The 11,466-nt window shown below is 49.3% G+C and overlaps 1 protein-coding gene across 1 annotated transcript; it reads left to right on the forward strand.

Annotated features, from left to right (window-relative positions):
- Positions 1-1,676: 1,676 nt before the first annotated feature.
- KCNJ2 (potassium inwardly rectifying channel subfamily J member 2) lies at positions 1,677-10,895 on the forward strand. Its single transcript, XM_068654646.1, has 2 exons — positions 1,677-1,855; positions 6,912-10,895. The coding sequence occupies exon 2, from the start codon at positions 7,128-7,130 to the stop codon at positions 8,409-8,411; it is 1,284 nt and encodes a 427-aa protein (XP_068510747.1). The 5' UTR covers positions 1,677-1,855; positions 6,912-7,127; the 3' UTR covers positions 8,412-10,895.
- The last annotated feature ends 571 nt before the right edge of the window (positions 10,896-11,466 follow it).

An 11,466-nucleotide genomic window follows, 5' to 3' on the forward strand; every position in this document is an offset into this window, starting at 1 on the left:
GGTATGGTAAGAAGCTCCCTGGCAGAGGGGACCGTACTGTCCCCTGGGGAGAAGGTCTGACTGCTGCTTTATGCCACCTTGTCCCTGAAGCCACCCAGCGCCTGCTTGCTGGGCATTGCAGCAGCTACCATTGCAGCCCTGGGTGCAGTTTAAGGTGCTCGCGCCAACTTCTAACACCTTGTGTGGTCTGCGAGCCTTGCATTCAGCAGTCACCTTCGCTCTTATTTTTCTAGCACAGCACACAGGGCTCTCTGATGCAGTTCAGCTGTTAGCATTCAGGAACTCGGCTTTCCGCGGGCAGCAGGAGAGCGCTGCAGCAGAGGACACCTGCCTCGGAAACTAACACCCCTGCACTGTCCATCAGAGCTGGAGTTTGGCAAACTTCAGAGCATGCTTACAAGGCTGTTTTTGTTCCTGAAGGGCTCCCAGCCAGACATTTCATCCTTGTTTTCTTTGTCAGATGTCTTAGGCCACGTCCACTGTGGGGAGGACAAGCTATTAAATATCATTTTGATTTCTGCACATTTCACCAGTGGCCAGACAGCCTGCTGATCGCACTGCCACAGGTGATCTCTGAAGTGAAGAGATGGGTCCCACGTACTGCAGGCACTTTTCTTGCTTCCAGCTTTGCTCTAAAATACCTTAGTTCAGGGATCAAAGCTCTTATTTTGGAAGGGACGTTAGATTTCAAAGAGAAGGATGTTAATTTAAAATAGCGGTAGTGCGGTATGCCTGACTTGTGTCTCGTGCACACGAGGGTTGGATGTTTGCGATTAGATACCCTGCATTTTAGCATTTCTTTTCCCCGAAATAAAGATGGAATGTGACTACAGAAAGGAACAAAACTGTTTTCTCCCTGCTATTGTTTCTTCCTACACCGGCCCTCGGACACAAGCCCGAGACGAGAAAACTGGAGCGAGCAGACACGCAGATCCCCCGGCACCTTCACAAGCTGCCCGTTAAAGCCCTTCCCAGCATGGGGAGGAAACACCCGTGGGCAGGTGCTTGGTGGCCGCGGGCTCAACCGGTGGATGCGGGGCACAGTGGGCGCCCTGGGGCTCGGGGGAGGCTGGGCTGGGTGCTACGGGGCTTGGGTGTCCCGGGGATGGGTGCCTTGGGGATGGGCGCTTCGGGGATGGGTGCTCCGGGGATGGGTGCTCCGGGGCTTGGGTGCTCCGGGGATGGGCGCACCAGGGATGGGTGCTCCGGGGATGGGTGCTCCGGGGATGGGTGCTCCGGGGATGGGTGCTCCGGGGATGGGCGCTTCGGGGCGTTCCGGGGTTTGGATGCCCCGGGGCTTGTGCGCTCCAGGGCTGGGTGCTCAGGGGATGGGCGCCCCAGGGATGGGCGCCCCGGGGCTTGTGCGCTCCGGGGATGAGCGCTCCGGGCATGAGCGCTCCGGAGATGAGCGCTCCGGGGATGAGCGCTCGGGAGCTTCTTCGCTCCCACCTCCGCCTCCCCTCCGAGCCGCCCCCGTGCTCTCCGTGCCCCGCGGCGCCCCCCGGCGGGGCAGCCCCGCGCCCAGCCCCGCTCCGCTCCCAGCCCCGCGGCTCCCCCCGGCCGGGGCCGCTCCGCCGCTCTCCCCGCAGCCCCGCGCGGCTCGGCTCGGCTCGGCACGGCCCAGCCTCCTGCCTCCCATTGGTCCGGGATAGCGCCGAGGGCGGGGACGGCAGGGCCGCTATTAAACATCCCATGGCAGCCCGCAAAAAGGGGCAGCGGCTCATTGAGTGGCTCAGTTGCAAAGCGGTGCGGCGGCGGCCGGCGGGCACCTTGGGATTGGCTTGCTGCGTCCCCCCAGCTGCTGGATCTTACGCCCTTTTAACTCTCTAAGCACCTCTGTTAAGGCCACCGGCAGGTAAGGAGAGCCTTCTTATTGCATCTCTTGCAAATGGTCCCCCCCGAGATGCCAGCCTGCTTTCTGGGGGCAGGGGCGAGGCACCGGGAGCTGGCCAGGGGCATGCAGGGTGCCCCGAAATTCCCGAGCCGAAGCTTTCCTTGCTTGGGGAGTTTGTTGCACGGTTCGGCATAACCCCTTGGAGGGGGAACTCCTGCGTTTGTCATGTACCAGACCCGAGCTATTCTCAGTGCCTAAAATAATTAGATAGGTATGCTGGGAACACTCGAGCATCTGCTTGCAGCATCTGTTTATGTTCATAACTTTCCATGCACCAGCTGCTCCCCCCGAGATATTTTATTCGGGGGAAGGGCTGGAAGTTTGCATGACAACTCCGTCTTGCAGGAGCAGCACTGCTCCATCCCTTCCCATTCTTCTCGCCTGTTGTTTCCTGTACGAGAGAAAGGTCAAAAGTATCAAGCTTTAGCGATCAGATGCGTGGTTTTGAAAGGAGTGTCCGAAATGTTTCAGAGGGGTGTGAAACCTACCCGTAACTTCATTCATTGCCCTTATGGAAACGGGGGATTTTCTTTATTTTCAATCATCCTGCCAGAAATAGGAAGAAAGAAAAAAAAAAAACAACATTGCAGCTGGGGAGCCGGTGAAGAGGCTGCATTGTTTCAACATAGTTCATGACAGCTAGAGGAAAAAATACTGATAAGAAATGGCAGATTTATTTATGGGTTTGAGCGACTGCTTTGTCATCTTCCCGGGCTGGGGCTGCCGCAGGTGCGCGCTGGCTCTGGTGTCCAGTGCTGGGGCCATGCAGCCCCGTCCGGCCCGCAGGCAGCGGCACTTGTTCGGTGCTTCAGCCTTACCTTTACACTTGTTTGCTTTTCCATCCTCACAGCCGGTGCATCAAGTACACCCCCTGGTGATGACTATTTCACTTGTAGCTATTTTGTCATCAGCTAGAAATATCCCGAACCCGGCTCCTTTGCGGGATAGCAGATGCAAACGCCACTTGTGCTTTCCTTTCTCCTGTTTCTTCATACCCATTTCCTTGCATCATCTGTTCATTATATTTTATTTTATTTCATTTTTTTCCCTCACTGCCTGATGGCTAAGGACAGATCCTTCTGAAGGCACCTCACTGCTTCGTACCCCGTGTAACGTGAGCCCTGCCAAGTGGAGTGGTGCTGGGCAGCGACGTCCAAGTGCGGCAGGGCTTTGGGGGAAGGTGCTTGGGGTGGCTGCACACAGAAGCGAGCGAGCAGGGACTGTGGGAACGGGCTTCACTCATGCGAGCAGCTCCTTTGTTCTGTTTACTGAGGACAGCAGGGGAAGGCGCTTCGCTAAGGTAGCGCCGGTGCTCTCTTAGCAACATGTGCCCTGCTCACGCTGCGGGGCTGCGTGGCGTCAGCCTGGGAATAACTGCTCCGAGCGCTCATTAGTGCTCCTCTCTCTCCCCCGCGCTTCTTGCACTTCACAGTTTTTGCTCAGTATTAAACCTTCTGCCCAAATTCCCTTCAAGGTGTTGGTCGCGGTGCTTAGACGTGATGTAAATGTCTCTCCTCTGGGGAAATCTTGAGGGGGATGCATGCTAAGGGGAAAGTGGGGGTTTGGGTTTCTGGTTGTGGGATTCGCACCCATGTTGGCTTGGAAATGCTGCAGAAGCAGCACAGCCCTGCTTCCCTCTGCTCCTCCAAGCATCCCCTTGAAGCAGAATAAGTCTGTGGCTCTCCCATCCCATCCCATCCTATCCTATCCCATCCCATCCCGGTAACACTGCGTCGGTGCCAGTGCCGGTAATTGCAAGCTGCGTTGCTCTGGTCTCCGATCTTCTTCCAGCAGGAGCGGTAGCGTCAATTAATAATAATGATAACACACCTAGCGATGATTGACTTTACAGCTCTGTGTGTGTGAGCCTGGTTGCAGTGTGTTGAACCCAATTACACACAGGGTTGGGTTGGTTTGCGGGTTCTGGGTTTGTCTGGTGAGGTTTGTGGGGCTGGTCCCGCGCTAGCTGAGCACCTCCAGCCTCCAACGCGTTGCTGTCGGGGTATGTGGGGGCAGCAGGCTCATTTTGCCTTTCAGCAGCAGGTGGATTAGCAAAAGAAGAAGTACCATTAAATTTTCATGCTCACTTGATTGTTCGTGGGATTTCTTTTGGGTGAACTCTGCTGAAACTCACTGTGCAGGTCAGGGTGAACACAGACCTGGTGGGGCCCAAGCACGGTGCTGGCCATGTTCCTTTCCCCGTATCCTCCCCATGCCGAGCACTCGCGAGGAAGAGAGGCGATTTGTGTAGCAGAAAGAAGACAGCCACCCCGCCAGCAGCGGCGGAGCATGCCAGAGCTTTGTTGTATAAACTTCAAGGAGCAGGCTGTAAACTTAGCAAAGCGTGCCCCCGGGCGCACCTCCGAGTTTTAGGATCCTCGGAGCCCAGGAGGTGCAGGTCTGCTCCTGGGGCTGAGAGCCGACAGCGTGCAGCTATAAAGCTTTTCTGATGGACACAGAAATGCTGTGCAGATGTACAGGAGGCAGAACGTGCTCAGACGGTCCGAGCGGGGATATGGCAGTGTGCGATACCTCATTCGGGTCCCAAACTTCTAAATTCAGCCAGCTCGCTGCAGGAAGTTGCCGTTAGGATTTCAGTGATTTGTGGAATTCAAACAAATGTCCTGGGGTCAAGCCTTTTGTGGGGGGAGCTGCATATTCTGACACTTGAGACTTTACAGCTTATCTTTCCCTCCACCGCAAGTTTTCCTCTAAAATCCAAGAGACGATGCAGAGGGGGGGAAAAAAACAAGATTTCAAAATAATCTGTTCCCTAGGTTGTGTATTTCCATCAGCCTGGAACAAAGCAGACTCTGAATGTGGAAGTTGAACGCGACTATGATTATAGGATGTGGTTTAGAAAAGTGATCAATCCGTGAACCAATGCAATGCTTTTTCAGGGAGTTCTGTGTGTGGAATGCATAAACAATTTCACTTTCCCCCTCTACTCAGGTTTCTAAAAATATTTTTAAGATTTTGGTTTTTTAAGTGAACATTAAAAGAATTCCTTTGTGGTTTTTGAGAAACCCCATGATTAAAAAGGTGCAAGGGAAAAAGTGACTCCCGACATAGTATAGGCTAGATAGTCAGATTAGCATAAGGGCAGTTATACCATCCCGTAAATCTACATTTCACTCAAACAGGACACTAATGAACCCATCAAAAGTTGCCAAAATGTCTTGTTTGCTGCTGAAGTCACAGATGACTAATGTCGGCAAGTAGGGGTTGGACCCATTCTTGCACAACAAACAGAAGTGAGAAAAAAAGAGAAGGTAAAAGAAAACCCTGAAGACGTCCTCCAGGGAAAAACATCCTGCACGCAACTGCAAGCATGCTGTTGTTCTCTGTTTGTCACCTGCTCCTTTTCCCAACAAGTGTTTGCTGACCTAAAGCCCTCGTGATGTAGTGGAAGGATGTGGGAGGGCCCAGAAACTGTTTGAAATCCCTCAAGTTGTTGGAACACTTCGGCCGGGCTTTGGGCGCTGCTGTTGGGAAAGGAGGTAGACCCTTAAGGAGAGTATCATGATTTAATCCCCCACTAACGTAAAAGGTGTTTAAGCCTCCTCTCCCATGACAACAGATAGCAGACGCTCCTCGGCACTTGGTTTTGGTTTTATTTCCTCCGTGGGGTGCATGTATGGATGGAGCAGTTGCAGTAATGCATCTCTTCTCCTCTGCAGCATTTCAATTACATTTCCTGATGTACAGTGCATGACTTAATGGATGACGCACTTGTTAAAAGCTAAGCCTGGGTCTAAGCCAGACCTCCCTGAAACAAGTCTGGTAGCTTCTACCCTCCGGAAGAAGGTTTTGTAGCCTCTCTGCTGAGTCTTAATTGCTGGCATCTAAGACCCAGAGGACACTCAGAACCGCTGCCTCCTGCTCCCGAGGGGAAGGTGCTGGTACTCTCCACCAAAGGTGTTACGAAGGCTCTCAGCCAGCCCTACTCCACCGTAGCCTTCTGCTGGTTGCATTCACAGGGGCAGATGTTGGCTGTTACCAGGTTTAGTTTGCTTCATATGGCTTAAACCTGATATAAATGTAAAAGCCATCCAGAACCCAACGAGTTGATGGCATTACGGGTACTAATGCAGCCTTTATTCCTCTCCTTTGCAGAGAGCACACAATGCCTTGTTAACTCCCACTTAATAAAAACAAACAAGTAAATGAACAAAAAAAAACAAACATAAGTTCTATGCAATGTAACTTCAATACATAAAGGGGACTTATAAGAAAGAGAGGGTCTGTACTGGCAGGACAAGGGGAGATGGTTTTAAACTGCAAGAGTGCAGATTTAAATGGGATATAAGGAAGCTGTTTTTCACTAAGGGTGATGAAGCCCTGGCCCAGGCAGAAGCTGTGGGTACCCTGTCCCTGAAGGTGCCCAGGGCCAGGCTGGGGGGGCTTTGGGCAGTCTGGGCTGGCTACGTGGGTCCCTACCGATGGCAGGGGGTGGCACTGGATGAGCTTTAAAGGTCTCTTCCCCAAACTGTTTCATGCTAATTTAAAGGAAATCACTGATACTTATGCTTGCATTTCCTGACTCTATTATTTTTCTCAGCACACGTTGTCCTCCCTTTTGCACACTCCCTTGTTTGCCATAGGTAAAGCAGTCCAGGAGACAGACCTTGTACATCGTTAAAAGCTGCTTCAGTATTTTTATTTGAACAGATGGAGGCTAAAGCTAATTCTTTGTTTCAAAACAAACAGAAAGCGCGGTTGTAAGCAGCAGATAGATTCTTTGCATGCTTGACTTTAAAGTGAATATTGCTTAGAGACTTGTGCGACATGATCACAGTGCTTTCACTGAGAAGAGCAGTGGCTTCTCTATAGTAACGATGTCACCTCTGTCAGTATATAACTGCGCTCGGAGAACTGTGCATTCCAGAAAATGCTGTTGTTAAGAATAAGGAAACTTCCTGCAAATCCAGAGGAGTCGTTTTACTTGATTCTTGCAGGCTTGATTCATTGTCCTTTTCCTCCAGGATCTAATACGACATTTCTCTTTCTCTTGCAGACCATGCCCTCTCTATGACGGTTACTTGTTAAGCTAACTCTGCATGCCAGAAGACCGTCCTTGGTTGATCCAAGGGCTTTTGGGGACTCCGGCCTCTCCCCAGTTTTTCTGTGTGTGTGTGTTCCTCTAGAACTTTCAAAACTGTTTCTCCAAAGGGTTTTGCAGAAACTTAGACTGTTTTCTAAAGCAGAAGCACCTCAGTCCACAGCAGTAGTGATGGGCAGCGTGCGAACCAACCGCTACAGCATCGTGTCTTCGGAGGAGGACGGCATGAAGCTGGCAACCATGGCCGTTGCCAACGGCTTTGGGAATGGAAAAAGTAAGGTACACACCAGACAGCAATGCAGGAGCCGCTTTGTCAAAAAAGACGGCCACTGCAACGTCCAGTTTATTAACGTGGGCGAGAAGGGACAGCGATACCTGGCAGACATCTTCACCACCTGTGTGGACATCCGCTGGAGGTGGATGCTAGTTATCTTCTGCCTGACTTTCATCCTCTCCTGGCTTTTTTTTGGCTGTGTGTTTTGGTTGATCGCGCTGTTGCATGGGGATCTGGAGAATCAAGAGAATAACAAACCTTGTGTCTCTCAAGTGAGCAGCTTCACTGCAGCCTTTCTGTTCTCCATTGAGACCCAGACCACGATCGGCTATGGCTTCAGGTGTGTCACAGACGAGTGCCCCATTGCAGTTTTCATGGTGGTTTTCCAGTCTATAGTAGGCTGCATCATTGACGCCTTCATCATTGGTGCCGTCATGGCAAAGATGGCTAAGCCAAAAAAGAGAAACGAAACTCTAGTCTTCAGCCACAATGCCGTGGTGGCCATGAGAGACGGGAAACTGTGCCTGATGTGGCGCGTCGGGAACCTGAGGAAAAGCCACTTGGTGGAGGCACATGTGCGAGCACAGCTCCTCAAATCCAGGATCACGTCGGAAGGGGAGTACATCCCTTTGGATCAAATAGACATCAACGTAGGGTTTGACAGCGGGATAGACCGCATATTCCTGGTCTCCCCAATTACAATAGTACACGAAATAGATGAAGACAGTCCTTTGTATGACTTGAGCAAACAAGACATGGACAATGCTGACTTTGAAATTGTAGTAATTTTAGAGGGCATGGTGGAAGCTACTGCCATGACGACCCAGTGCCGTAGCTCATATCTGGCAAACGAAATCCTCTGGGGCCACCGCTATGAGCCCGTACTCTTTGAAGAGAAAAACTACTACAAAGTGGATTACTCGAGGTTCCACAAAACATACGAAGTGCCCAACACACCCATCTGCAGTGCCAGAGACTTAGCAGAAAAGAAATACATTCTCTCGAACGCAAACTCCTTTTGCTACGAGAACGAAGTGGCCCTCACCAGCAAAGAGGAGGAGGAGATTGACACTGGGGTGCCTGAGAGCATGAGCACAGACACCCACCCCGACATGGACCACCACAACCAAGCGGGGGTGCCTCTAGAGCCACGGCCGCTACGGCGGGAGTCGGAAATATGACTGACAAACTCTTCCTCTCTCTTTTGGTTGAAAGGAAAAATAAAAAAAATCTATCGGTCAAAGGCACGTTGACCTGAGAAGTTGGCCCAGAACAGTCTTCAGACAACGGTACTGTTGAAGAGTGGTGTGAAGGCAAGCAGACCTGAGAAACCCCGGCTGGTTTTAGGGCTGTCCTCGTAGGAGGGACAACAGAAAATGAACTCTAAACACAAAGCACTAAACATGTCTAAGTATGAACAGAAGGCACATATGTTGTAGAATAAATTATGTATATATTTTTTTACAAAACTTGAACTTGCAGGCAAGCTTTGGTTGGGTTATTATTATTTTTTTTCAACTTTTTCCAGAATGCTTCTCTCTAGGGAACAAGAATGTTTTTAATGGCATAACAAAGGCAAGAATCTGCCTTATTATTATTATTATAATTATTTTTTAAAAAAGCTGCTGCTAACTACATGAACACAAATGGTTATTTTTGTTGCAGTGTAGTTTTTATTTTCTCTTGTGTAATTTAAAAAGAAAAAAAAAAGTCAGTGTTGAACTTTTGGGGTTGAAAAGCTCGTGATCACTACAGAGAGGCCAACGTTGCCAGGAAGTCTAAACTCCTTTTGAGGCCAGTAGTTTGATAGCTAGAATCAATTTCTCTCTTTCCAATTACATAAGGGGCATTATGTAATATCAGGCCAATCAGTAGCCTCCAGCAAAATTAAGATTTTTGGGGGGAGAATTTAATTCTCTGACTAAAGGAAAAATGAAATATATATATACATAGAAAAAAGTACTAAGTTAAAACTACCTAAGTGGATACCAAAGAAAATGCACAGTTTTGCACAGTGGAGTTTATTTAAGAAAAAAAAAAAAAAAGAAAAAAAAAAAGAAACAGGCTGCTTTAAACAAACAAAAAATTCAAACCTCAGACACTTTTTTTTTTCTTTTGATTTTTTTGTTTTTCTTTTTACGACCTTTATTTTGCACCTTATTCTAAAAGCTTATGACTCGGATCTAAAGTGAGGTAGGGATCTACCCTGCCTTATTTCCCTTCTACGGGGGAATAAATTCCCTTCCTTGCTGGTAAGGAGAAGCACAGCTGGGGGAAGGCAAAGGAGCAAACATCTGTCCTCCCCGGTTGCTCGCCGAGCCGGGCTGCAGCAGAAGGTCGAGTGTTAGTGCACACATTCCCAAACTGGCGCTAGACCTCAGCGCCCTGAAAACTGAGCCATCCGCCGTGCTGCAGGCGTGGGACCCCCACGTTTCCAGGCAAAATCTGCCAGGGACAGGGAAGCTGGTGAGCTGTGCCGGGGCAAAGCGCTTCTGGCGCGGGTGTTTGGGCACAGATGAGCCGAGCCATGTATAAATCCCCAGGAAGAGGTTTGGGAGAGGGTAATGGAGAGGTAAAAAGGCTTTTGTAACACAGCTCTTGGGAACGGCACAGGAATGGTGGCATTTTGTGAAAATGCTTCTCTTCAGCAGGGCAAGGGTGTCAGAAAAAGTGTATTTTCCAGCTCATTTGGAGAGGGTTTATTTGGGAGGATGAGGCTGCAAGGCAAGCTCCATCTCCTGCCTCCTTTTCCCCGCAAACATCAACATCAGTGATCAGTGGATGAGAGACATGGCCGAGCTCTGAGCAGGTTTTGTGACCTCCTGCGATGCTCTGGCCCTGGCTCCTTCGCCCAGAAGGCTTTAAATTCTCTGTGCCTCTAAGATCAAGGATGCAACCAAACTGCACGTCACGCCTGCTCACTGGTGGCTCCCCCGAGGAGCAGGTGGAGAGGGGAGGCGGTGGGGACAGCAACCCTAGTCCACTCTTACAGTATTGGATCACTGTATGCCATTAAAAAACAGCTTGTTCTAGGTCTAATGTCTTCTGCAAACAGATATCTGTGAAGGCCGCTGGCCCCTTCCAGCCCTGCCTGAAAGAAATGCCTGCAATGAAATGGTCTCTGATAAGATGGTATCTGCAGTGGGTGGGTTCGAAACTGTGGAAATTTGACATTGTAAATGTAGATTTGGCTACTAGAGAGGGCAGACGATTAAGTACAAGGCTATTACTGGGGTGGGGGGAAGTAAATGAGAGGAAAGCTGAACGCGCAAAGCGACTCGATTGCAGTTTCTGGGTCAACAGTAGTGAAGACAACTGAGTGCTGCTAGTGCTGCTATTGTGATATACTTGTACAAGGAAAATACCTAAACCAAAGAGTATTCAGTGAAACGGAAAGCGCATGAAAATGCAAAGGGGAAGGGATGGAAATGGGACGCCGGCTGGGAGAAAGGGGACCCCTTCTCCAGGTTGGTGTGCCCCAGGTGCACAGAGCTCCCACTGGGTGATGATACTTGAGATGTTTGAGGGAGGGATAAGAGATGGGGGAAAGGGGAATGCAGGACTTCAGCTTTTTTCTTTAAAGTAAAAGGAATTCAGAGAAAATTAAAAAAAAAAAAGAAAAAAAGAAAGATCCCCTCCCCTTAATATTTCTGGTGCAGAGGTTTGGGGTTTTGTTTTTTTTTGTTTTTGTTTTGTTTTGTTTTTCAAGTCAGTTTTTCAGAAATATTTTTAAAATGTACATTTTATAAAGTTTATCAAGTATTTTCATATTTAAAGCCAAATGTAAATAGAAGTCTGTAAAGGAGGACAAGGAGAAGAAGAAACAGAAAAGGCCACAAAAAGTATAAATTCCGCTCGGCAGTCTCGGCTAGCTAGTACCTAGATGCTACCGGTTAGCATGATTTTTAGCAAATACTTGCAAGCCTTATAGGATTCCTAATGCTATGAACTTCTCTTTATTTATTTTTTACGCATGGACTTTTAATTTGAAAACATGTTCTAGTTACTGGCATTTTTAAAACTTACCAGCTTTCCGAGTGCTAGTCTTGTCGAGGGTGCGCATCGAGGTAATCCATTACACTCTCTGCCGCATTCTTTTTTTTTTCTTTTTCTTTTTTTTTTTTTTAATAACCCTTTGTCTTTGCCGATGGACTCTGACATTGCAGAATTGCACTCAGCCTCTGGCTCTGGGAAGCTGCTAGAAAGAGACCTGCAATGTGCACGCCATGGTACCCT

This window comes from Anas acuta, chromosome 18, assembly GCF_963932015.1.
Source record: "Anas acuta chromosome 18, bAnaAcu1.1, whole genome shotgun sequence".
Classification (NCBI taxonomy): domain Eukaryota; kingdom Metazoa; phylum Chordata; class Aves; order Anseriformes; family Anatidae; genus Anas; species Anas acuta.